Raw genomic sequence first — 27,003 nt, forward strand, 5'->3', positions numbered from 1 at the left:
GGGTACAGCAAATTCATTTTGCTTTTTTGGGACTTTCTGGATTTAAAAATAAATATATTTTCATTTCATGGTTGGTTGAATCCATGGATGCGGAACCTGTGATATGGAGTGGTGGCGGGGGGCAACTGAATATAGATATCTATAGATAAGGGTATTTAGAATATACAAAGAATTCTCACAACTCAATAATAAAAAGGCAGATAGCCCAATTTTAAAATGGGCAAAAAAAAAAAATCTAAATAGAAATTTCTCCAAAGAAGATATATCAATAGCTAATAAAGCACACAAAAGGATGCTCAAAGTCATTAGTCATCAGAGAGATGAAAATTAGAACCACAGAGATATAAAACCACAGAGACTGACAATAACAAGTATTAGTGAAGATGGGGAGAAACTGGAACCCTCATACACTGCTGGTGGGAATTTAAAATGGTGCAGATGCTGTGGGAAATATTCTGCCAGTTCCTAAAACTGTTAAACATATAACTCAGCAACTTCATTCATAGGTTTACAAGAGAAATAAAATATAAGTCTACACAACAACCTGGACAACGTTATTCACAATAGCCAGAAAGTAGGAACAAGCCAAATGCCCATCACCTGATAAGTGGATAAAGAAAATATGGTATATCCATACAATAGAATATCACTCAGTCATGAGAAGGATTGAAGAATTGATTCATGCTACAACATGGATGAACTTTAAAAACATGTTAAGTGAAAGAAGCCAGTCACAAAATACCACATATTCTATGATTCCATTTATGTGAAATGTCCAGAATAGGCGAATCTAGAGACATAAAGTAGATTAGTGGTTGCTAGGACTGGTGGGGTTTGAGGTTAAATAAAGAGTGATTGCTGATGGGCACAGGATTTCTTTTTTGGGGTTGATGAAAATGTTCTAAGTTGATTGTGCTGATGGTTATACAACCCAGTGAGTATATTACAAACCAATGAATTATACACTTCAAACAGATGAATTGTATAGTGTATGAATTATATCTTGATAAAAATTGTTATATAAAAAATACTAAGTGAAAAGTTTGCAGAACAATATATAATATGAATATATTTTTGTGAAATAGTATAAGTTCATAATAAAACACTATATTCTTAAAAATTAGCAAAATTTGTGAAGTTTGCATAAGTGTAAGAGACATTAGTGATATAGTAGCTTTAATCATGTAACAAATCTGGTGACAAAATTTCTTACCAGTAATCGATCCCCCCTCATTAATAAAATACTAACAACAGTTAGTATTTAGTGCATTATTTCTGTATGCCAACATTGTGCGAAATTCTTATCATGCATTTTGTCTTTGTTTTTCACAACACTTGATGATGGCCCCGTATTTTCTGTAACTCTCCCCTCTCTTTCTCCAACATACCAAAGTTTACATTTACAAAATTGTATTATTTATCAGAATATCAAAAATGGACAGTTCCTTTTATTGTTAGCAGTAGTTATGAAGGTAAATACTGTAGGTCTTAATTGGAATTGGTATTAATGTGATCCTGTGAGTTTTAAGAGCACATTGATAAATCCATCTGCATGTGTTTAAGTAAGATTTTAAGTTTATACTAAAACATTTTGCATTTGTTGTAGTTGATGCCCAATGGGTGGAGAAAAGACTTTTTGTTACTTGTCAGCTTTTTGTTTAATGTAATGCTAAATTTGAAAGACAATCTATGGCAAAGATAATTTTGAGTGTTTTTTCCCCCATTGCAAATATAGGCTAGTGCCTCAGTCAGTTTGGGCCGCTATAACAAAATTCCATGTACTGGTGGCTTAAACAACAAACATTTATTCCTTGTAGTTCTGGAGGCTGGAAAAGCCGCAGATCAAGGTGCTGACAGATTAGGTTCTTGGGGAGGGCCCTCTTCCTGCCTTCTTGCTTGCTGTGAGAGCAAGCTCTGTGGTCTCTTCTTTATAGGGGCACTAATCCTATCATGAAAGCCCCATCCCCATGACCTCATCTAAACCTAAGCACTACTCAAAGACCCCACCTTTAAAAACATCACATTGCAGGCTAGAGCTTCATCATATGAATTTTGGGTGGGGATACGATTCCGTCCATAGCAACTAACTATGATGGAAATCTTGTCCATAAGTGCTAACCCTAGCATTTTTTTGTTTGTGTTTAGTATTATGTGCCAAGAACCTTGCAAAGAAAGACTTCTTCAGTAAGTAAAACACCCATTTTTGCTCTCTTACAATATTAATGTTCTTCACATATTTCTGAAATTTAAAACTTAAAAAAAAAAAAAAAACAACCCTGGGAGTATTCTCCTAAAAGTCCTGCCCTTTGCTGACTAGAAATCCACAGTTTGACAAGCTTCCTTTCCCAGTTGACTACCACATAGAGACTCCGTAGCTCCAAGGTACAGAATTTATAACTCATACGAGAACAACTCTCTCTCATTCCCTATTCCGGCCACACCCTGTTTTCTCTGTCTTTCCATCCATTAATGTATTGCTTTCTGCTGGGTGAAGTATCCTCAGCTCCAATACAGACAAGACATTTTTCTATAAAACATCTGGGTTTGAGTAAAATTGTTGGTCAAATTTGATCAATTAAATCACACTTTAAAAGCCTTGTAATTAAAGGAATTGTAATAAAAACATAAATGGAGGATCCTTTTCTAAAGGAAGGAATCACCTCATAGAGGTTCACCTACAATAAAGTAGGTGCCTGCAGCATGATATTTTTCACACTCTTTCTGATCCTCACAAGAATGCTGCTCAGTTCCTAAGTGGTTCTACTCATGCTTTAAAGATAAAGAGACTTAGGTTCGCAGGCTTTATTCAAGTAGCTAAGAAGCTCCAGAGTGATGGCTCACATCCAGGTCTATCTCTAAAACCCTTACCTGGCCACCTCTCTGATCTTATAAACCTGTCTGATTCATACTCCAGCATTTAGGAACTTACCTAATTAAAACTCGGTGAATACTTGCTTCCAGAGATAAAATAGACGAAGACCAGTAAACAAGATTTCTAGGTATTATTATTTTTTAGAAAGTATAAATATAAGTAATTGTAGACACCTTTTCCTCCATTTAGCTAGCCCCGCTGAGTGATCGTCAGAAATGGAAATTTGAATTTAAGCCTATTTTTAGAGTTTTCATTTCTAGCCTCTAAAAATCTGAAGAGGATGTCATTCTGGGTTGCCTTTCTTAGAAAGCTTAATGGAAATAATTTATTTTGCTGATTGACACTAACCTTAAACTTGAGAATAAAATATACCAGGGTAGTCTTCTTAATCAAATAGATGACCTTGAAGCTCGATTTACTTGCGGGACTGGGTTCTGTCTTCTCATCCAGTGTGGCTGTCCCCTCTCCTCTAGGACTCCCTGACCCTTTTGCAAAGATCGTTGTGGATGGATCTGGGCAGTGCCACTCAACGGACACTGTGAAGAACACGTTGGACCCAAAGTGGAACCAGCACTACGATCTGTGAGTTGAATATCCTATAAGCCACTTGGGGAGCTGCAGGAAAGTTGGTATCTAACTTGTAAGAGAAGCATTTAATTTTTTTTTTTTTTTAAAAAAGAGATTATTAAACTTCTTACTGATAACAAACGTGGATGGCCAAACAAATACATACTGCCTACTTTTAGAATTCATATACTTGGAAGTTCTTGTGTTTGACATTTTCGTACATTTTAATGGTTTGCTTCTGTAACTGTGGTCTTCAAACTTTCAATCTCCTGGCCATACTAACAGGAAAAAAGGGCCATAGTTCAGGTCCTCTATATGCTACTGTTTTTTTCAGCAAAACCCTGAACATGGTTGTAAAATGCATTATTTGAAATACATTATTATTATTTTACATATTTATGATACAAATATATAATATATATATATTTCTGTTGATTTTTTAAAAATTTTGCTTTTTATTTCAAATATATTTTCTGCAAGAGAAAATAAAGTTTGGTATGACTGGAGGTATATAAGCCCACACACCATCAGACAATTTCTTTCTTTTTTTTTTTTTTTAAATTATTTATTTATTTTATTTATGGCTGTGTTGGGTCTTCGTTTCTGTGTGAGGGCTTTCTCTAGTTGCGGCAAGTGGAGGCTACTCTTCATCGCGGTGCGCGGGCCTCTCACCATCGTGGCCTCTGTTGTTGCGGAGCACAGGCTCCAGACGCGCAGGCTCAGTAGCTGTGGCTCATGGGCCTAGCTGCTCCGCGGCATGCGGGATCCTCCCAGACCAGGGCTCGAACCCGTGTGCCCTGCATTGGCAGGCAGATTCTCAACCACTGCGCCACCAGGGAAGCCCCCAGACAATTTCTTATATTCATTTGTTAAATGGATTGAAAATCTATTTTGTAGGCACCTATGTTTTCATGTCCCTGCTAAGAAATTTTTGTCCAAGTAATGCTGAGTGATTATTGGCTTTTTACTAACACAAATTGAACTGGGTTTGAGTGGGATTTTTAGTAGTTGGATCCTGAGGCTCATTTGCAGTTACACTGTGGCACCGGAAGTAGTCTGGAAAGTGGTTGTCAGTCCATGTCCTGAAAGCTCCCTTCTGTGGTTGACCTACACCGAGAGAAAGTGGCAGGTTTCCTGTCTGAGTTAGTGCCCTTTTGTGTACTTTGGATGGATGGAGGGTTTGTAAGTAGTCCTTTGGTGCAAATTAGTATTCTCTATTAAGCCTAATTGGTGGGGTTTTGTTTTTGTTTTTGTTTTTGGCCACACCATGCAGTATGCAGGATCTTATTAGTTCACCGACCAGGGATCGAACTGGTGCCCCTGCAGTGGAAGTGCAGAGTCTTAACCACTGGACCGCCAGGGAAGTCCTGGTGGGAATTTTGAATCCTGCCATTATCCTCTGGAACTATAAAAATATAATAAATTTCTGTTATAAGATTATTATCATTATGTGGTTGTCTACATGTGTTTCTTACATAACCGGATGTAGTCCTCTCCCAGCCCATTGAAGTTAGTAGATATATACTTATTATGCACCTGTTAGCTGTGGATATAGAGCCAACATTATTTTAAAAGGATTCTTCTGGACTAACCAGTCAATCAGATAAAATCTCAATGGGCTATCGCAATTGAGAAATACAATTAAAAATGAGTTTGCATGTTGGTTTCAGATACGTTGGGAAAACGGATTCTATAACCATCAGCGTGTGGAACCACAAGAAAATTCACAAGAAGCAGGGAGCTGGCTTCCTGGGGTGCGTGCGGCTGCTCTCCAATGCCATCAGCAGATTAAAAGATACTGGATGTAAGAACCCAACGCTTTTCTGCCTCTTAATGCAACTGAAGAAGGCTTATGGGGCATCATTTTTTATTTTATTTTTTTGAATACTGAATACAGAATTCCTGCCTTCCTCTCTAGTTAACATTTCCCTGGGTTAAGTTTTGAATTGTTTGTTTGCAGACCAGCGTTTGGATCTATGCAAACTAAACCCCTCAGATACTGATGCAGTTCGTGGCCAAATAGTGGGTAAGAACTTTCTCATCTGTATAAAGAGATAACTTTTACAGACTTAACCTTCAGCTCTTCATCACTGAGAAAACACATAAAGGCACTGACCGATGGTGACATACTTCGAAGGACAGGCCCCATCCGGGGGCCATCTCTCCAGGACTAAAAAATTTCATCTTATGTGGTTTTTATTATTTTATCTAATTCCCTTCATTCTGTCATTCAAGGTGGAGTTAAAATGACTAAGGTACAAAAAGATGTAGGGTTATAATTTTTAATGTAATTTTAATCATCACATGAGTGGACAATTTGTCATATTATCCAAGTGCAGATGATAAAAATGGTGGCCACATATGCAAGAGTTAAGAAATAGTTTCTTCAGGAGGACCCATCATATATATAAAAGGCAAAGAGAATTTCTGAAGACTTCCATGTAATATGATTTTACAGAGGATTGACTTATTTAGAATGAAGAAATAAAATGTGCTCATGTCATAAAGTGTTGACTGGAGGTATTCCATTGGAAGTAGTTTATCTGTTAAGTAGCTCATCCTGTTATCCATCCCATTTTTATTAGCGTTTCAGGGTAACCCAAATATTGACTGTATGCATTGCAAGCAATCAAAGAAAACAGTATCTCAGCAGTACACCAGAGTGACTTATGGCCCCAAATCTTTTAGGTATTGTCTTGTGTAGACCTGACCCAAGATAAACGGCCAGTGAGTGTCCATCCTGAAAACTCCTGTCATGACAGAGTTCTCACTTACTGCCTTTCTATTTGTGATTTCTTCTTTTCTTTGTGGAGGGATGTGCCGGGGGAAAATGAGTAACTGGAAGCAGCTTCGTAAGTGTCTTTGTTGTTCATAATAGGGACAGAGAATCGACACGTAGGTGCATCCAGACCTTGTACCTACTGACAGTGCTCTCTGTGTCCTTTTTAAACATAAGTCAAAACCTTCTTAAAATATAAGTTACCTTGGAGGAAGTGAATATTGTGTTCCGTTATTTTGATGAAGAGCACAGATAACACAACATCTCTTTCTGCTCCACGTTTCCAAGGAGTGTTCCAAGGGGCATGCGTTCTGTGCAGCCAATGAGTGAGATGCTTCATACTTGAGAGCATAGGAATGTATGTGTGTACGTGTAGACATATGCCTCGCTTTTTAAAATAATATCGTACATAAATTACACATTTGCAATGGCTCACTGTGTTACAGTTGTATAAAATACCACTGGATTTTAATGCAGGATCTTCTTTTCTTTTTAGTCAGTTTACAGACACGAGACAGAATAGGCACTGGAGGGTCCGTGGTAGACTGCAGAGGGCTGTTAGAAAATGAAGGGTACGTATCACTGCAGCGATGGCCACTGAGTTCTCTGCTGCCCAGGCTCTCGCACTGTATGAAAGTTTCCTTCACACCTTTTCACTGCGTTGCATACTTGAGGTGCAGTCTTGGGATAACACTGAGATCCAGTTTCCTCGTTTGTAAAGGAAGCTGTCAAAACTAGTGGGGTAGTGCCCCAAAGGCTCAGGATCCAATTTACAGAGGTTCCCGCTGGCCAAAAAGCATCAGTAAAGAATTATAACTGCAGTGGATTGAAGCAATCCATTGAGTTCGTAATGATACAGGGAGAAATAAATTCTAAAAAAACCAAAAACCGAAAAACACCCTCAAAAATTCTCATTGGTCACTATCACAATTTTTCAATTCCCCAATGAGTTAACTATTAATGTCATTAATAGTTGCTGACAACATCATGAAAGAGAGATAATCTGACATGAACTTACATCTTGGAGGTCCAGGGGACGGGAATGGGTTACACAGCCCCGGGGATAAGCTCCATCCAGGGGGGGGGTACCCTGTAGAGTATAGCAGACAACCTGGTGTCTTCAACAAATACACTGCAAGAAAAATAACTAAAAAGGAAGGAAGAGAACCTATAAGTTAATAAAAGAGATTTAAGAGACATACCTATTAAATGTGGTGTGTGGACCTCGTTTGGATCCTGATTAATGAGACAGTTGACTGGAGAAATTTGAACACTGGTATTTGATGATATTAAAAAAATTAATGTACATTTTTGGGGTCATGATAATGGTAAAAGGCCTATCTTCCAGAGGTCTGTGCCGAAATATTTAAGGATGAAATGGTAAAATGTTGGGATTGGTTTCAGAATAATCCAGCTCAGGGGGGAGGAGTTGGGCGCGTGGCCACGAGACAATCACTGGAGCTGGGTGATGAGTCCAGGGCATTCACTGAACTAGTCTCTCAATTTGTGTGTCTCTTTGCACTTTTTCAACGTAGAACGTTTTTCAGAAGTACTTGCTTATAAGGGAAGATAGCCTATTAAGGTAAATTGTCTTCACAGTTGTTCAGGGGATCAAGATTTATGTTAAAAGTCACTTTTAAAGTCATTGTGGTATTTTATGTAACCAGGAGTTCTATTATAGAATAAAATGACAAGGAAAATGGAATGTTTGGATATGATTCTGAGTCAAGAAAACTGAAATCTCATTTTCTGAGCTCCTTATAGTACAAGGTTGGTTTTTTCCAGCCATTCGGCTCTGCCTGAGGATGAAATCCTACGAGTGGCCTCAGTGGCACTTTACACATGGCTCCCTTTGGTCACTGGTTCCTCATGAAAAAGTCTGGCTTTCCAATTAAATAGGACAGGACGAATTATATGAAACTAAGCACTGGGGACATTCTATCAATATACTGCTCAAGAAAAGCAAAACAAATGGAAGTGAGAGCGTGGCATGGAACTTTCGGGTGCTTCCCGGTCTTCAGCCGGTGTTGTGATGTGGGCTGTGGTCTTCCCCTTCTAGAACTGCGTATGAAGACTCAGGGCCTGGAAGGCCACTCAGCTGCTTCATGGAGGAACCAGCCCCTTACACAGATGGCACTGGGGCTGCTGCTGGCGGGGGTGGCTGCAGGTCTGTGGAATCCCCAAGTCAGGATCAAAGACTTCAGGCCCAGCGACTGCGAAGTCCTGAGGTCCGAGGGTCACTCCAGACGCCGCAGAACCGACCTCACGGCCACCAGTCCCCGGAACTGCCCGAAGGCTACGGTGAGAGCATCCACCCCGCCGTCCCGAGAGCGATTGGTGATGTTTCAGACAGCTTTAATGTTTTAAGCCTTTTTTAGTGACTCGTACCTGCCAGAAGTGCTGATGTTTGCAGAGGTGTGCCCCACGATGGTTGTGTCAGTGTAAAGAAAAATAACCCGAGATGGTTGACAAATCTTGCTCGTCATGAATTTGTCCGCAGTTGCTCCAATCTCCCAGTGTAGCAGTTGTGTGAAGATTTTAGGCAAATGAATATCAAAGAAAACCGAGAGGAGTGGGGCAGGGGCCTGGATGGGGGTATTTGTAGTGCCCTGGGATTTGAACTTGGGAAGGACGGCTTTGGGTACGAGTGAAAGGATGGGATCTTTTGACAACCACAGAGGGAGCACCTAAATGCAGAAGGAATCCACGTAGATGTGGCAGATCAGACCGGAAGTAAGAGCTAATGCAGGGGACAGAGGTCAAGGTAGGGTCAGTCCCAAGGTGGCAGGTCCAGGGGTGTGGCCGCCTCTCCAGGTGTGAACAAGAGAAGTAAGGTACACCTACACATTGACCCAGGACTTGTGACTCCCAGATGCCAGGCAGAAGTTAACTGCTGCCCTTCAAACCCTTCTCTCGGTGCTTTTAAAGACTGTTGGAGGGAAGCTGGGACTCTGTGCTTACAGGATTGGTTGAAAACTCTCTCTGGAATTGAATGTAACTACCGTATCCCCCACTTTCGCATGCAGAGCAGAGAACAACGGTGCAGGGTCAGGTTTACTTCCTGCACACGCAGACTGGAGTTAGCACGTGGCACGACCCCAGGATACCCAGGTAAGTTTCCTAAAATTCTCACCATCAAGGCCATTTTCCAGCAGTCACCTGGACCCCCCACCCCGGACTGTGGGTGATAGAGCCCCTTTGGTGTGAAGATGTAAACGTGGAAGAGCAGCAGCACAGAGGGATATGTAACAGGGGTCCTGGACTCAGGCGTTCTGGGGGACGGTCCCCGCTCTGATGCCACCCCACCCGACTCTCCAGCTGCTACATCAGCAGCTGCCGTAATGCAAGGGGGCCCTTGAGAAAGCAATCCTGGATCTTGAAATTAGATCACGTAACTGCAAAAGCCCCTCACCCCTAGATTAAATCAAATGCACTTACTTGAAAAACCGATAAACCCTTAAAGATGTGTTGCTCTCATTCTAAACTAAAAATATTGCTGAGCGAAATGATATGATGTCTGATGTGATGCTTTAAATAATCGGGGTGGGGAAGCGAATAGGGGAGCATTGGAAACAGGTTGGCGATAAGCTGGTAATTGTTAGAGTTGGTTATTCATTATGGTCTCTATTTTTTTTTATATGCTTAAAATTTTCCATAATAAAAAGTTAAAAAGGAAATATAAAGACGCTATTACCCTTTCTCTCTTCTACTTTACTGTCCCTATTGCCTCAGTCCCTTGGGGACCATTCCTGGGGGAGATGAAGCTTTTCTATACGAATTCCTTCTACAAGGCCATACATCCGAGCCCAGGTCAGAGAGACCCCTGCCCCACCCCCACCCCATAATGGAGTTAAGTTTCTTTTTTCTCTTTGCTTTGCTTTCCTTTTTTCTTTAAAAAATTTTTTCTTTTGTTTCAGAATAGCATTACTTCCTAATGACATTTTTAGTAATGCTCATTTCCTTTTTATTCATAATTTGTTTCATCTGAGAACAAGCTTCTTGTCTTTGATTTTCCAAATCTATGTTGAATTTACAATTCAGTATCTGTAACTAGAATGGAAATATTACCTGCAAATGAATGAGGCGTCTCGTTAGTACTCACTGGAAGGAATGTCAGGCTTTGGTCCTCATTAGGAAGCATCTTGGTCAGTAATGCTGTGCTCCCAGATGACTGTGGAGTGTACTGAAATAATGAATCAAGAGGTTAGAATTAGGAAGACTTGCTTATTGACAAAGCCAACTCAAAAATGAGACGGCCTCTTCCCAGCGCAGCTGTCTAGAATTGGAAGATTTCGAATGCATGTTCATACATCCCCATCAGCTTGAAAAAACTTGTACTGTTTGGGAGCTTTTCCATGCAGAAACCTTTCTGACCTTGAGCATTTAATTGTGAATCCAGAGTTTTCCAGCAGCCTTCAGATATTTCCTACTATTCTGGCCCTCCTTCATGGAAGGAATGGTATTCCCTGGGCAGACCACATTCCCTATCATGGTCACGGGCTCTGAGGGTTGCGGTTTATCCGCGGGACTGTGCCGCCACTTGCGGCACAGAGGCCTGGGCTCAGTGCAAGTCTGGCGTAAGCAGCACCGTGACTGCCCCTCTTAGCAGGACCGGGACACAGCCGCTGGATAAGGGGACGCCCCCAGGTTCTCTCATGGAAGTTTTGGTCTTAGGCCTCCACACACAGATGGACAAACCTCTCTGTATCTTCCGTTTTGGTAGAGACCTTAACAGCGTGAACTGTGATGAACTTGGACCGCTGCCACCCGGCTGGGAAGTCCGAAGTACCGTTTCCGGGAGAATATATTTTGTAGATCATAATAACCGAACAACCCAGTTTACAGACCCGAGGTTACACCACATCATGAAGTAAGACTTTTACCAAATCTTTGTTGACCTTGTTAAAATTTCATGTTTTCTACTACCTTTCTTCTTCATTTCTTGATTGCATTGTTGGTTAGCAGAGAATAAGCGTGAGCAAAATATGATAAATATTTGGTGGACAATTGCGTTTTAAACTCTCAAGGCGCTGTGAGCAGTACTGAAGTCCTGTGTTGTTGTCACCCTGCTCTAGCTTGCAGCCTAAATAAAATCCCCTGAGCTGGCAGTATGGGGCAGCTTCACTCACGAAGCTTCCGTGGGCAGCATTCTGATGAGATACGTGGCCTTAGAGAAGCAGTGAAGTGAGGCTTTTCCCTGGTGCCCGCTCACCACTGTCTGGGAGGGCTGGCCCAGAACACGGCTTGCTGGAACCTCTTCCCGGGCCATCATTCCCGGGGGCCGTGGACCTGGCTATAACCTTGGATCCCACACTCCACGTTCCAGGTTTGCTGTGTCCTCAGAACATGAGAGCCCCCGGGGCACTTGTCATTGACAGCTGACACCACTGGCAAAACTTGAACAGGACGGATGCCACTGTGTTCCTCTACTGGCCCTAGTCCTTCTGTCCAAAAGGCCTCTGGACTTCTGCTTTCGATGAGTGGGCTTAGAAATCCCTTGGTTATGAGCAGGAGGAGTAGTTACCACTGGATTTCACTTGTTTGCTCCTGTGCACTTTGCCCCCCTCCACGGTCATCTGCTTTGAAAGTGCTCTCGTCAACTCCATTTAATTCTCACCCCCAAGGCACATCTAATAGCGCGTTGGTCAGGCTCACAGATACGCACTAGATGCACGATGAATGCTAGCAGTTTCTGTTTTTACTTATGGCAACGATAATGTATGAGATACGGAGATGGAGGGTCTCCTTTACTGAATCCTAGACATCTATTTAGTCTGAGGGTGGCCACCAGCAGTCTTTCCGTAAGAAAGTTTGACTAGCAGTTTGGTGAAATGACTTCCCCTCTCAGTCCCTTTTGTGTGGGCACACTGCTGGCAGCAACCTTGGCCGCTGCTCTTGGGGCGACCTCGATGCTTCTGTTCTTCTCCAGTCACCAGTGCCAACTAAAGGAGCCCAGCCAGCCGCTGCCACTGCCCAGTGAGGGCTCCGTGGAAGACGAGGAGCTTCCCGCCCAGAGATATGAGAGAGATTTAGTCCAGAAACTGAAGGTCCTCAGACACGAACTCTCCCTTCAGCAACCCCAAGCTGGTCACTGCCGCATCGAAGTATCCAGAGAGGAAATATTTGAGGTACGGGGTTCGGGCACAGAATCTTCCTCCCTGTCAGTAGACAGTGAGTTCTGCTTTCTGTTTGGTGTTTCGGAGATTGATTTTATTGCTCGGTGAAATGCAGAGCTTTATCAGGGCCAAAGCCCAAGGTGAGAGAGGGAACTGTATTTCCTCCTGTGGTAAAGGTTTAAAAATCAATGACTTCTGAGGGAAAATGTAGAGATCTGTACAGAAACTAGTACTAAATAATATTGTAAATCCCTGCGCCCACGTTGTACAGATTCTATTTCCTGCCATCTGCACGGTTTCCTAGAATCAAGCATTCCTTCCGCTGCAGCCTTGCACGCAATTCCCCTCGTGGCGTTGCCTCCTCAGAGAAGCAAAGCGGCCTCCCTGTTGTCCCTTCTGGAAGGAGGAAGAACTGATGGTTCCGGGCAGGGTTCTGGCCTTTGTCCAGCTCCCCTGCGGGATCAGGGTCCCTAAACGGGCAGGGCCTTTGGTAGGCAGGGCCCGTTTCTCAGGCCCACGATCATGAGTAGAATCTCAGCTGTGTTTGGGCCTTTGTGGAATCCTTGGCAGAAATGATCAAACGAGACACGCATTCTCACTGGGCCACAGCAGCTGAGGGGGCCGCGGAGGGAACCGCCCCTGCGGGCAGCTCAGCACCTTCTCACCAAAGCGCCCAGGGCCGTGCTGGAGGCTGGGGCACAGCCAGATGAGTGGATCAGCCGAAGTGCCTGATTTTGTCCACTGAGCATCGTAAATGTTTGTCGGGGATAGAAAAGAGCTGAATTCTTGACGTGCTGCTACCAGATCGTCTCCACTCAGCGTCCTCTTGCCTCTTGGGATCCAGCTTTTGAATTACATTAAATTTAAAGCAAGAAAAGATCCTTAAGTGCCTTTTCACTGAAAATACCTACAGACATTTAGCTGGTTCCACTCCAGATGCTGAATCTGAGGGACTATTAGGCTGACCACATGTTTTCTGTGTCTGGTAAGCTGCTTTATGTCTTACTTAAACCCTCCTTGGTTTTTTTTGACTCCGTGGGAAAGTGTGATTTTTGACTTCAGATGTAAAATCAGGCTCAGAATTCTTTTAGTATTCAGACTCTCTTGTGATGTCTTCATTTTGGTTAAAATATATCAATTATTTATAGGACACTTTGGAATTACTTTGGGTAGAGAAAATCAACCCTAGCGAGGATGTTTAACTCTTAAGTCATGATTGCGCTGAGAATAAATGTGTTTCCTTTAGGTACAGTATCACCTGCCATGTGCTTTGCTGTTTCCGAGGGAGAAAAAGTGAAGGAAGCAGCAATGTCCTAGATGCCAAATAAACATTCTCAATAGGAACCAGACAAAAATCAGATTCAAAGGCTTAAAAATAAGCTCAGATGCTTATTTGTAATCGAGCTCCATTATAAATAACCTTTCATCATTTCATAACTTTAAAAATAAGTTCTTCTCTCTGAAACTGTAATTTTGATGTGCAGGAGTCTTATCGCCAGATAATGAAGATGCGACCAAAAGACTTGAAAAAGCGACTGATGGTGAAATTCCGAGGAGAAGAAGGTTTGGACTATGGCGGGGTGGCGAGGTGAGAGGCTCGTGTAACCCCCTCCCTGCTGCATGGATTTGAGTGCACCTGTGAGCAAATATTTGCAGAGAAGTCATTTGCCCCTTTCTGGTGCTGGTCTTGGAGCAGTCAGGACTTCAGGTGTTGCCATCAGAGAGCGTCCTTAGAAAAAGAATTCCTAAGAGCGTGTGCACGCTAGCATCTCACCATGACCCATCAGAACGCGCTTGCGCTTCACCACCACTTTCCTTCTTAGAAAGTATGAATTATTATTATTATTATTTTTTAAAATTTTATTTATTTATTTATTTATTTATTTATTTATTTATTTATTTATGGCTGTGTTGGGTCTTCGTTTCTGTGCGAGGGCTTTCTCTAGTTGTGGCAAGCGGGGGCCACTCTTCATCGCGGTGCGCGGGCCTCTCACTGTCGCGGCCTCTCTTGTTGCGGAGCACAGGCTCCAGACGCGCAGGCTCAGCAATTGTGGCTCACGGGCCTAGTCGCTCCGCGGCATGTGGGATCTTCCCAGACCAGGGCTCGAACCCACGTCCTCTGCATCGGCAGGCAGATTCTCAACCACTGCGCCACCAGGGAAGCCCTGAAAGTATGAATTATTAAACTTCTACCCTTACTCCCTTCTCCATGTGGCCTGACTGAGCCCGAAGTTAATACGGAGGCAGCCTTGCTTCTCTCACTACAGGATTTTCAGGGGTGGGAGGAAGGCATATATGTTGCATTTGTGTCAAACAAGTTTTGTAAAATGAGATTTTGGTCAAAATAATTCATGCAAATGATTTTAAAGATAGTAGCTTTTTATGATTATATTCTGTTTCGTGTCTTACCTCTTTTCACCTTTGAGACAACTGTTCTTTTGCTCTTTTAACTGTTTCTTCTAATATAACCAATCATCTAGATCACTAACTCGATCAAGTTCTGATGTTATCTACTGATTTCATGACGTATGGTCATAGGTGCAGATAGACCAGGTAATGGTTGTGGTGAGGATCTAATTTAATACCCTCACTTCTCAGTTTTGTAATATCAGTATTTTTAGTTCTTCTATCATTGTCTTTGTAACTTTATATAATGTTTTTTCACCATTATTTTTTCATGGTCAGCTAGAGGCATTATCTCTTGACCTCTCTTTTTCATATGAAAAGGATATTAATACTCCTGACTTTCCCTTCAGCATTCCAGCATTCCTTCCACCTCTTACCTCTTACATTCTGTCATCTGTAGTATTACTTTTATATTGTCAAGGTTGAAGATTTACATTTTGTTCTGTCACCAAAATTAAGTCAGTCTCTTGTGCTTGTCTACCTATTATTTATAGGAGTTGAAAAATCAATACATTGTTTTATATTATGACAATGTAAATATTGTTCATTGAGGGATTAAGTGGTGTTCTATCATTTAGTTTATCCTTTCGAACAAATTTTAATTTTCCCAACAATTTCTTCTTCTTCTTTCTTCTTAAAACCAGGTCTTGTCTCTGCTGCCCCATCAAACTTCACCTTTTGCCATCCTCACCCACCCCCTTTGCCCCATGTATCTCTCTTGTGGAGACTCTGTCCAGACTGACTGTTGATTCTCTGGACCTGCTGCAGTTGTCTTCATGGGACTTCACTGCTTTCTTGGCTTTAGAGCCGTTGTTGTATGGGTCCTATGACTTCCTCTTTCTTGGCTTACTCCATTATGTTACTGGAATATATCCTCAAGTAGCTTTCTTAGAAGGGGGGTGTGTGTGGGGGAGGGGAATTTTCCAAGATCTTGAGTCTGAAAATGTCTTATAATCTACAGTTTGACTGGTAGTTTAGCTCTTTATAGGCTTCTAGAAGGAAAACAGTTCTCATTCAGAACTCTGAAGACACTGCTTCGCTGCTTCTCAGCACCCAGAGTCACCGTCAGAGAACGGTCTGGCTTTGGGCACGTCTAATTTATTTGACCCCATCCATGGCCACCCATCATCCATAGATTCTACCTTTTTTCTGTTTTTCATGCCCCTCCTGTCTTCACTTCCTCCTTACCCTTAATCCACCATCATAATGGCTCCCTTACGCCCCCTCATAACTTCCTTGCCTCTCTTTCCGTTTGCTGTGCTTACCTGGCAAAACCCCAGCTCTGAAGATCCCCTCCTCCGGCTGCTCTGAGCATTGCCTGAGCAGCTGAATGTGGCTGGAGGCGAACACACTTCCATGCTGCTGGCCCTTCTCTGCATCGATAGCCACCGGCCGCAAGGAGGGTCCAGCACCTACTTCAGTTCCCCCGTAGTTCTCTTTCTCAGATCTCTGGCGTCACTTCCGCCCATCCTCACTCTTAGCTGCTGACTTTGCTTCCTATTTAACTGAGGAAACAGAAGCAATCTGAAGGGTCTTTCCTCACCGTCACCACCAGATATCGAGTCTGCCGTTGTCTGTACTCGTATGGTCAGACTTCCCCGCCGTGGCCCTCAGTGGCGCATGCATGTCCCTGTATAAGAGCAACCCCGCCCCTGGCACAGTGCATCGCAGGCCCTTTTGCTTTTCCTGTTATTTCACATCTATTTCTTTTCATCAAAATGTCCCTTACTCTTGGGTCATACAAATGTGTTATGGCAACTCCCCTTCTTAAAAGAAACAAACATGCCCCCCCCCCAAACCTTTCCTAGATACTATATCCCCTTCCTGTTGAAGCTTCAAAAAAAGGAGGCAATAAAGGCAAAGAAAGCACAGGAAAAAGAAAAACAATTAGAAACTCCAGGAAAGACAGAGATGCGTTCAAGAATGCATAGCTCAGTCATCGCCCTGTTCCTCTGTTCTCTTTGTAGCAAAACCCCTCAAAAGAGTTGTGTGATCCCAATTCCCGCTCCCACATCCTCGCTTTCTCTTGAACACATTCTGAGCAGATGTCTCTGCCCTCTGAAGCCCTTTGTGTCGAGGCCCCCCCCGATCTGCATCTCACCAAACCCAGTGATGATGACTCAGTCTTGGTCTGTCAGCAGGACTTGATGTAGTTGGTGGCCCCCTGCTTCTCGAAACACCTTTGCCACTTGGTTTCCAGGGCACCTGTTTTCCCTCTAATCTCCCTCTCAGGCTCCTCTGCTGTGCGTCCCCCTCCTCCTTCCCGCTGGACCTGGCGGGCATCCGAGCGCAGCCCTGGAGCCTCCTGGCCGCCCCTCCTTGCCCCTCCTTCAGCTCCAGACTTGCTTACCAGCTGCCTCTCATCTGTGCTTGGGTATTTAGCCTCTTAGACCTAACAGTTCAACATTTCGGGTTGCCCCTCCCCCCAGCTGCTCTTTCCCGCCTCGCTGAACTGCCCACCCGGTCTCTGTGGCTCGGATGCGGGTGGTCCTCACAGCCTCCCTCTGTGCTGCATGCCCCCCCCCCCCCCCCCGGAGCCAGTGCACCCCCGGGCCCTCGGAGGGAGTACTTTCTGTATTTATTCATTAACCAGTAAGTATTGAGACTCCACCGCGGACTGGGTACTTGGGATACAATGTGAGCAAAGCAACGTGTCCCCTGCCCCCCCCCCCCCCCCAGCCCCCCTCCCCCGGTGCAAAGGAGTCCTCAACCTGACGAGGTCCAGACATTAATTATAACATTGCACAAGGGACCACACTGCTGGTAGATGCCGCCAAGGGGCCTCGTTCCTGTGCGGACGTGTGACAGCGGCCCGGCCTTGGGGGTCAGGGGACAGGAGAGCCTCGCACCCTCACAGTTTAGAAAACTCAAGTGGATTCTCAGCGCTGCAGCAGTCAGCACCAGCAAAATTAGGTTCTGAGAAGCATTATAGGGGGTCTCATCAGGTTTCTGGGTGGAATTGGGATTTTTTTCAGCAGCCAAAAGTAAATAATTACAAAAGCCACGATGTGCCCTTGGGCCGCAGAACAGAATCACTCCTCCAGCCTCTATCCATCGCTGTCTTCCTTCATCTCCCCTCCTGCTCCTCAGGTGATCTTGACTCCGTCTGGGATGAGGGATGCAGAAAAGCCCGGCTTTCCTGATAGCGCGCTTGCACTGGTACTGCCTCTCCGTGGGAAATGCTTTTCCTTTCCAGGTTGTTCCAAGTTTCTTCCTTGATCTTCTCAATATTGATTCTAGGACCCATCTTTCTTCTGGCGAATGTAACTTCTGTTTGCCCTTGAAAACACGAATTCCGTTTCCTGACTAGGGGTTTAGGCTTTCCGTCCCCCTTTTCAGGGAGACTCTTCCTACTTCCTCATTCATATTTGTCCTAAATTCAAATCAAACTACTTCCATTTTCTCTTCTCTACGTTTTCCTTTATAGTCTCGAGATACCTCAAGAGTCAGTATCCTGAACTGTTTTACTTTATGGTTGCTCCCGTGCACAGCTGGGGTTATAGGTTCCTAGGCACGCACGTGAACAGCTGGGTTAGGTTTGGTCTGGTTAGGAGTTCGCTTTCCTCTGCATTTTCCGTGGTTATCAAGTCTTTGTGTAGCTCCTTTGATTAACATGATGCTACAGAGGGAAGAGCTGAGAAGCCCTGCTTTTCTGCCTCCAGCCTGATCTCGCGTTGTTTCAGCTGAGTCTTCCTCGTGTCTGAGTGGCTCACACCTGTCGTGTAGGGCTGAGGAGAGATGTCAGTTACATGTGTGTTACACATACGTGTGTGTCTGTGGCCCTTATGTTGGTCGATGGGAATCAGTCTATGCTCATCTCCCCAGTGTTTGGCTCTGAACCTTTTCCTCTCTCTCCCTCTTCTGCCTGTGTAGTTAGCTCTTCCCTGACCACTTCCAGAACATACCTCATGCTCTGTACCTTGTCCACAGCTCGGTCAGAATGTTTGCTTGTATTTTAATCACTTCCTGTCTAGACAGTTGCAGGTCCTTGGCATTTATGAAAACAATTCTTCATAAATCCAAACTCCAAAACTTGGCGATAAATCAAAGCACCAGAGTTGGGAAATTCTGCCTTCCTAGTAAAGAGGCTTCATAAGATTTGGTGTCTGTCTCATCTCTTCTGGTAGTTCCTTCCTGTTCTTTTGAGTTTGATACACAACTTTGTGTTGGTGTAATCATTTTGTGTGTATTTTCACAATTTTCTCGGACAGATGATTTGCATTTGTGCTTATCCTTTTCGTATTTTCTCAATTCTGTCTTTTCTGTTTGAAGGAGTAAGAAATTCCAGAGTAAAACTTGGGGCAGCTATCTTAATAAGATTCATCCATTTGAAGGAGTTTTGAGTAGAAAGAATAAAAGGCCACACAGTGTTGTATAGACCCCCATACCTGGGCTTATCACAATCTGGCCACAGCAGCTGAGTCATACGGGTTCTGTTCAGAGTGCTTTTTTTGTTTGATTGGTTTTGATTTGGGGTTTTTTTAATAATGAAATAATTCAAACATAAAGGAATTCAGAAAATAATCCATTTTATGTACCCTATCCAGATTTTTAAACTCTTAGAATTAACATTTAAAAATTTTAAACTAGTCCTCTAAATTATAAAAGTGATAAACGCTTATGGCAAAAAATAAGAATTCAACAGGACAGAAAATTATGAGGGCAAAAGTCGTTCTTAAATAATCCCTGTCTCCCTAGACTGGGAAATGTTTTCTCCTTATTTAAACATTAATAACATGATACCATCAGAAATCTAAAAACTAGAAAGAAGTGAAAAAAAATTAAAACGCCCAGAATGCAAATTCTCCAGTTACCTACTGTCAACATGTTAGTATAAATCCTTCCCATCTTTCTCTATGCTCTGCGTATATATTTTTTCTGTTTCGTGTATGTGCACACGCATTTTTGACATAAAAGTAGGATCGTACAGCTTTTTGTTGCACTTTTGTTGGTTTTTACCACATTGTTAACATCGTCACCTGAGATCTTGATCTCTGCAAAGTAGCAGAGAAAACCTTAGTTGGGGTGCAAGAAAGCTGACAGACTGCAGAGAACACTGTGCCTCTGAGCTGGTACTGATTCCAGGCAACCACAGTTCTTTCTCAGCTTCAGAGTTACTGGACTTTTGGCCAGAAAATCCATTTCTGATACCACCAGAAGCAATTTTTTTTACTTCATTAAGCTTATTTGCCCAATCGGCACAAATCACATCCTCTCAGAGCCAGGCAGCCTTACCAATTTGGCTTTCTAGGGCATGGTGAATCAGTCCTTTTGTTAAGATCTGAAACTAGGAAGTTTTAAAATGTCTTGTTGTTGTTGTTTCTAGGGAGTGGCTTTACTTATTGTGCCATGAGATGTTGAATCCGTATTATGGACTCTTCCAATACTCCACGGACAACATTTACATGTTGCAAATCAATCCCGATTCTTCCATCAACCCTGTAAGTATTAATGAATAAAGAGGTCAGAGATTTAGTTGGAGAATTTCTTAAATGGATTTCCAGTTTCAATCTCAATTCTTGGTTGATTCATTGTAGACTTACTCAAAGTCTGTGGTAAATAAAACATTGCAAGGTAGAGTGAGAACTGGATTAAGATGGATGGTTTCAATCCCGTATCTTCAGTGACTGGTATCAGTGAGTACGCCGTTTCAGGGGAACTCTGGCTTGACGGCTGTATCTGTTGACGGTGTCATTCTGAGAAGTGGGTCACGCAGTCCATCCTCCTCCCAGTTGGAATGGGAATATTCCCATAATTGGCCTTTTTGGCCACCAGTGCTGATACCCTTAGCCGCTTGTCCGAGAGATGAGGAAATAGGCGCAGAGTGTGTGTAACTGGCCCGAGGGGGGCCAGCGGGCGAGAGGAGGGCTCTGACGTGGGGCCGCGTCCTGCGGTCCTCGCCGTGCGTGTGGCCCCTGACGAGCAGTCGATGTGACAGGACCTTTCACCAACATGGGAGCTAACTATCTGATTATAATTCCAACCTCAAGGTAGAAACAGGAGGTTCCCTGGTTACAAACCAGAACAGCGCTGGTTTTAGAATGGTTCTCTTACTTGGGTCGTTCACAGTTATTTTCCTCTGTGTCTCCGCCTCAACTCCCTTGGGATTTTTTCTCTTCTCCTTTTTTGTGGGATGGGGGGAGGGATGGCAGGAAGAAGGGGGATTACCTTTTGCCCTTTATTTCCTCGTGGTGCAGTGGGAGGGAGGAGCCGGCGGCCTCCTGGGCGAGTAACCTGTGCCAGCACCGGGCCCTGTGCTGAGAAGGGGCCAGGGTTGGTTGATTCTCTGCCGTCACCATGTTGATATTCTCAACTTTTGAATAAGGGGTTCTGCATTTTCATTTTGCACTGGGTCCCACAAATTAGGTAGCAATTCTGAGAAGGTGTTTGAACCAAGGGCATAATATAAGGTATCGTTCAGATGACCTCTCCAAAAGTCATGCGCTAAATTTGACCTCCTATGTAGCCGTCTTTCATCTGGTCATGAGTGCAGCCTGTGAGTAACTGATTCAAGAAACCTGGAGAAAGTACAAGATACCCATCTGCCTTGGCCGGTCATTTTTCTCACGCATTCATGTTCTCTGGTGCCCCCTACAGGACCACTTGTCTTATTTCCATTTTGTGGGTCGGATCATGGGTCTGGCTGTGTTCCATGGACACTACATAAACGGGGGTTTCACAGTTCCCTTCTACAAGCAGCTACTGGGGAAACCCATCCAGCTTTCTGACTTGGAATCGGTGGACCCCGAACTTCATAAGAGCTTAGTGTGGATTCTGTAAGTACTAACTCAGTTAACTGAAAATGCATCCATCGTCACCCGTCTTAGCGTGCCGCAAATCCCTTTGTGTTGTGTAGTGTGCACGTGCACGTGGGTATATATTTGGGGGATGGGTGTGAAATCGGAGAATAGAAACAGACTATCAGAAACATAAAAGTAGATTCAACAAAAATACTTAATTGACATTTCCCTCGTAATGTCTGGCCAGTTTCTCATCATAAGACTAGTTTCTTTTGCTGTTTCCTTGACTTATTAAGTTATGATTGTGAATGTTAATCCCCAGGCCTGGTGGTTGGCTGGTTTGTGACACTCTGGGGTGTCTCCAGCCAAGAAGGTATCCAAAATCACCCTAATGTTTAGGTGCCTTTGTTTTAGGATTACCCTAAAACTCTCTTAAAAGCAACAGGCACAGTTACACGGTCACCGTAGGTGTCGGGGGGTCCTCGTGAGGACCGATTTCGCGGGAATGAGAGGTCCAGGCTCTGGGACAGGGGGACAAGCCGAGGACTCGATCGTGTCCCGTGTTGTGTCCACCTCCTTCCACGTGTCCCAGCTTGAAAGGCAGGTCTGCGGGGGGCCAGGGCCTTCATCCTATAGACAACCTCCCAGGCTGTGTTTCCAGAAACATGGCAGATGAAGGAGCCGGTTCTGACTTTCAAGTGCTTCCTTGAACTGATGCCCTCGGAAAGGCTGCCTGGGGAAGGGGGTGCGTATTTTCTTGGCGAGGCTTCCCTCTGACTCAGTTACCCCTTCGTGCTTCCCTCCTGTCCGCTCGGAGGCTCAGGGTGCAAAGCAGTCGGCGTGCTCTGCCCCGTGAAGTCAGAGAGCGGTGTCACTACCTTCACCGCTCTTCTGCAAGGAGGAGCCAGTCCCTCTTCCTACGATTGTTGATTCAATGTTCCATCTGCGCCCGCGCGGTGGCCAAGGCCTAAGTGATATCATCTTCTGTCCTAACTTCCCAGAGAGAACGACATCACCCCCGTGCTGGACCACACGTTCTGTGTGGAGCACAACGCTTTCGGGAGGATTCTTCAGCATGAACTGAAACCCAACGGCAGGAATGTCCCTGTCACAGAGGAGAACAAGAAGGAATACGTCCGGTAGGTACTGCTCTGGGGCACCTGGGGGTCGCCGCTGGGACTGGCGGGGCCTGGGATTGTCCTGGGCCCGGGGGGGCCACGTTTAGGTCGTCGGAGCGCTTGGACCAGAGTCATGGTAGCAGCAGAGACTTCCAGAAACCGGCGGGGTCAGCGGTGGGCTCCAGGGTTGACCCGTTAAGGGGGGATTCATGACCCCAGAGCCCAAGGGGTAGCTTTCAAGTGACCGCCTGATTGTGGGTGTGAAGGTGGTAACCACGGGAGGGAGGAGTAGGCCTCCCTCAGGTTTGGGGGAAGCTTCCTTGAGCTTGCTGTGATGGAAGTCCACCTCTTTATAGTCTGTTTTCCCACCTCTTGAGGCAAATAAACGACTAGTGTCTTCCATGGGAAATTTAGACACATGGGCATGTCTGTGCTCAGGCTGTCAGACTGGTGTGTAGTTCTCACTGTGCCCTGTATTTTCTTTTCAAACATATTTTAAAATTATGGCACCTGTAACAGGTCAGGTTAGATCCTACTGCTATTTCAAGCAAAGAATCAGAACATCTAAGGGAGGGGCTGATTTAGTTTTAACCTCTTAGGCTGGGTACTGCCCACCAGTGGGGTTTTCCTCCCCGTTAGGGGAGGCTGGTGGGCAGGGTTCAGCAGATATCAGAACCAACTAATGGAGAAAAAAATGATGTTCACGAACCATTTGATACTGCTTCCAACGTGTGCATTTTTCTTTCAGGTTATATGTAAATTGGAGGTTTATGAGGGGGATCGAGGCCCAGTTCCTGGCTCTTCAGAAGGGGTTTAATGAACTCATCCCTCAACACTTACTGAAGCCTTTTGACCAGAAGGAGCTGGAGGTGCGTGAGCGCCTGCGGGGCCGGGGCGCGTGACGGGCGGTCCCCGGCTGCCCGATCCCTGCAGGCCCAGGGGCCGCCGGGGCTGCAGGAGAGCAGAGGCGGGGCTGGGGGCCGAGTGGGGGGTCGGGGAGGCCTGAGCAGCTGATGCCAAGGCCTGGTGCCCGCCTGGCGGCATCATTCCAGGCGTTCTGCGGCTTGTCCCGCTGCGCAAGCTCCCCAGCAGCGCAGCTTCCTAAGCCCCTCCTGTGGCGTCACCTCGGTGGAGGAAGTTATCATGACCAGCTGCTCCAGCTTTTGTTTGATTCTGGCTGTTATTAGGCCCAGAACAAAGTATTACCGTCATTTCTGGTCCTTCTTCATGGGCGTGAACAAAGCGATTCCCTCGCACCTCATCCGCTTCTGGTGCCAAGTAGCCCTTGCCTTTCAGGCTGTTCCCGGCCTTTCTGCCCCCCAGGGCGGTGCCAGAGCTCTGGGCCCCGAGGTGCCTCCCCGGGGGGAGCGATGGCTCTGGAGCGGGTCGCAGCAACAAGCACGCCCCTCGCCTGTTCCCTTCTCCTCAGACGTCAAGCCCCACGCGTCCCCGGAGGCAGCCCCACTTTACAGGTGGCCCCGTGCAGCCGTTCTGGCTGGTCCTTTGGCCCTCCCTCCTCCCCAGTGCAGTGCACACACACGCACACTCACACACGCACACTCACACACGCACGTGCTGGTAAGGAAACGTCACTTCAGTAGCCACACCAGCGTCCTCGGGGTGGCAGCCAGCCCGGAGGTGCAGACACAGAGCCCGGGCCTCAGGCCCGCCGTGTGCGTGTCTGTGGACTCGTCTGAACGCGTGTCCGGTTTGTTGGGACGTGGTCTGTAACGCTCTCCATGCCCTGGGAGCCTGGGCACCCGTCGGTGCGTACGTCGGGGAGGTGACCTGCCTTCACGCCCTCACAGCTGATCATCGGCGGCCTGGACAAGATCGACCTGGACGACTGGAAGTCCAACACGCGGCTGAAGCACTGCGGGGCCGACAGCAACGTGGTCCGGTGGTTTTGGCAGGCGGTGGAGACCTTCGACGAGGAGAGGAGGGCCCGGCTGCTGCAGTTCGTGACGGGCTCCACGCGGGTCCCCCTCCAGGGCTTCAAGGCGCTGCAAGGTGACTGACGTGGCGGTGGGGCTGGCGCTGGGCCGGGGCCGGGGAGGGGACCGGACTGCAGCGGGCGGTCGTCCTGGGGCGTCGCCAGGAGACGGCATGGTGTCGGGTCTTTCAGGACAGACAGTCGGCACTGCAGGGGTGCTGCCTGGCCAAGGGGCTGGAGAGACCCTCTTCCCTCCACACGAGCCGTGGCCTTTCGGTTGCCCTTCTCTCTGCTGCCCCCAGGGCTCGAGGCTCTACTATCCTTTGCCCAAGTTAAAAGAGAACATCTGGAAAGACATGGGAGGGCATGTCCATCACACAGAGCCCCGCCCCCCTCAGACCACCTTTCCCAGGGCCTCTGAGCCACGTGACACAGCAGTGGCGGGTGCCGGCCGGCTGGTGCCCACACAGGGCTGGGCCTGGAAAGATCTGAGCCAGGAAGGCCCAGGGGAGCCGGGGCCTCCGCTTCCCTCCCTCAACAGAATTGGTGACAGAGGGAGGGTACAAAGAGCAACAAGGCTTTGGGGAAAGAAAGCCACTTAGAAATGCACCGTGGGTTAATGTCCGAATCTTCTGACAGCAGCTCTCTAACTGCAGTCCTGAGTTTCTAAGAGCACACTGCTGCCGTGTGGGTCACAGCTCCAGGGGTCCTCCCGGGCCCTTGGTTTCCTCATCTGTACAAGGGGCCTGCCTGAGAGGCTCCCCTGTCCAGCTAGGTCCCCGTCCTCTCACGCGTCCCTTCCGGCTCTGGCTGGGTCGCTGGCTCACTGGGTCTGGAGCTGGGGGCCGGAGGAGGAGGGGGTGGGAGGCTGTCCACCACGAGGCTTCTGAGCCTCAGGAGGGGCCTGGAGGGGCTCGTGGTCGGCACAGCCAACTGCGAAAGTCCTTGAAGGCCTCTCTAGGGCTCTGCGATTTGTAAAATTTGGGGGTTTTGTCACTCGATAACCCTGACAACCGGCAGGAGTAAGGTGAAGAATCTTAATATGTTAAAACTTAGTAAATGGGACTTTGCATATTAATAGTGAGAGCAGATAGATGTCACGTGTACGTTCCCTGTAGACTCCTCCTCCTCTTGGAGTGAGAGAAGTTACTTCTCCTTCTAGGGCTTTGGTCCCAGCATTTGTGTCTTTCTTTTTCCACTGGGCCTCTGCCTGGGGAGGTTTCCTGACTCCATATCCTGCTTGCTAGACATTTCTGTTAAAAAAAAAAAAAAAAAAATTACTGGTGATTTAAGGATCTTGCTTTTCAGATACCCGCCCTGGAGCAGGCTCGCGGTCGGGTGTGAGAGGAGAGCTGTCTCCGTCTTTGCTCTGCCTGCTCCTGTGATTTTCTAAAATGTCTGGTATTAGTCACTTAATGGTCATGGTAGGTGCATCCTGAAACCGGGCAGAGGCTCGTGTGGCCGAGTGAGCCCCGTGACCTTCTGGCAGGACGGCCGCCTGGGCACCAGGGCCTCGGGGTGGTGACAAGGGCCCGGCCTCCGCCTCTGAAGCGTGTTAACTAGAATGTTGTCTTGTAAGGCTCTACAGGCGCCGCAGGGCCGCGGCTCTTCACCATCCACCTGATCGACGCAAACACAGACAACCTGCCCAAGGCCCACACCTGGTAAGGACCAGCGCCCTGGGAGCCTGTCTCCATGCGTGACTTTTCTGAGCTGTTTTCTTACTTGGACTCTGCAGTGGGACAGCACGCACGTAAGGGTCAGCACGAGGCTCTTTCGTGAACCCAGTTTTGTCTGGAGACGTGATTGACGTTGGAGCCGCTCCCCGGCTCCAGTCGTCACTTCGCTGGGTCCTGCTGCACCTGTGTGCGTGTGTGTGTTTGCACACGTGCACCGTCAGGAGGGAACACTGCTGCTTTAAGTTTGGAGTTATTGGTCTCTTCCTCTCAGAACTCTGCGTATGACAGATGCACCTTGTATATTGAAAAATGTTTCCTCCCTTGATTTTCACTTAAACAATATCTGTAGTGGGTTATTTCTTTTGTGGTTTAAAATCAAATCACTTACATGCACTTTGGGAACCATTTCTTGAGACGAGAGCCGCCTCTGGTTCACGAGAGTCAGTTCCAAATGTTGCCGGGATGCATGGTGATGTGATGGGAGGTTCCTGGTTGGGAACCAAGGCTGTGGGTTTCCCACGCCGTCCACGACATCAAACTGGGTTTCCACGTCCTTGAGATAGAGGACGTGCCCTGCCCGGGCCCAGGTTCTGCGCCCAGCGTGGCCGTCCCGGGGTGGCGCGTGCTGACGCACGGGGCTGCTCCCGCCCCGGCAGGCTGTGTCCTCTAATGCTTTAGTGCTTAGAGTAAAACGGACGTGAAGAATGTCCACAGTGCTAAGCCCCCTGAAAAGCTCCCACACCGTTTAGCCCGACTCCTTGACAAAAGCCATCCTCAATCACTTAACCTCTAG

At 46.2% G+C, this 27,003-nt stretch overlaps 1 protein-coding gene across 5 annotated transcripts in view; it reads left to right on the forward strand.

The window, feature by feature from the left end:
- SMURF1 (SMAD specific E3 ubiquitin protein ligase 1) overlaps nt 1–27,003 on the forward strand; it is a 102,767-nt gene that overhangs the window by 71,771 nt on the left and 3,993 nt on the right. Inside the window, exons 2-18 of one of the 5 annotated variants that reach the window (XM_036824152.1) lie at nt 2,146–2,184; nt 3,346–3,454; nt 5,110–5,243; nt 5,400–5,465; nt 6,715–6,790; nt 8,278–8,519; nt 9,245–9,329; nt 9,951–10,028; nt 10,942–11,088; nt 12,148–12,346; nt 13,819–13,922; nt 20,067–20,181; nt 21,338–21,516; nt 22,482–22,619; nt 23,347–23,467; nt 24,407–24,608; nt 26,111–26,195. In XM_036824152.1, the coding sequence (XP_036680047.1) occupies nt 2,146–2,184; nt 3,346–3,454; nt 5,110–5,243; nt 5,400–5,465; nt 6,715–6,790; nt 8,278–8,519; nt 9,245–9,329; nt 9,951–10,028; nt 10,942–11,088; nt 12,148–12,346; nt 13,819–13,922; nt 20,067–20,181; nt 21,338–21,516; nt 22,482–22,619; nt 23,347–23,467; nt 24,407–24,608; nt 26,111–26,195 (2,119 nt within the window). The remainder of the gene's footprint in view (nt 1–2,145; nt 2,185–3,345; nt 3,455–5,109; nt 5,244–5,399; nt 5,466–6,714; nt 6,791–8,277; nt 8,520–9,244; nt 9,330–9,950; nt 10,029–10,941; nt 11,089–12,147; nt 12,347–13,818; nt 13,923–20,066; nt 20,182–21,337; nt 21,517–22,481; nt 22,620–23,346; nt 23,468–24,406; nt 24,609–26,110; nt 26,196–27,003) is intronic. The other 4 variants (XM_036824153.1, XM_036824155.1, XM_036824156.1 and 1 more) reach the window with 4 other exon arrangements.

The sequence above is a fragment of the Balaenoptera musculus genome, chromosome 15 (genome assembly GCF_009873245.2).
Source record: "Balaenoptera musculus isolate JJ_BM4_2016_0621 chromosome 15, mBalMus1.pri.v3, whole genome shotgun sequence".
NCBI classification, from domain to species: Eukaryota; Metazoa; Chordata; class Mammalia; order Artiodactyla; family Balaenopteridae; genus Balaenoptera; species Balaenoptera musculus.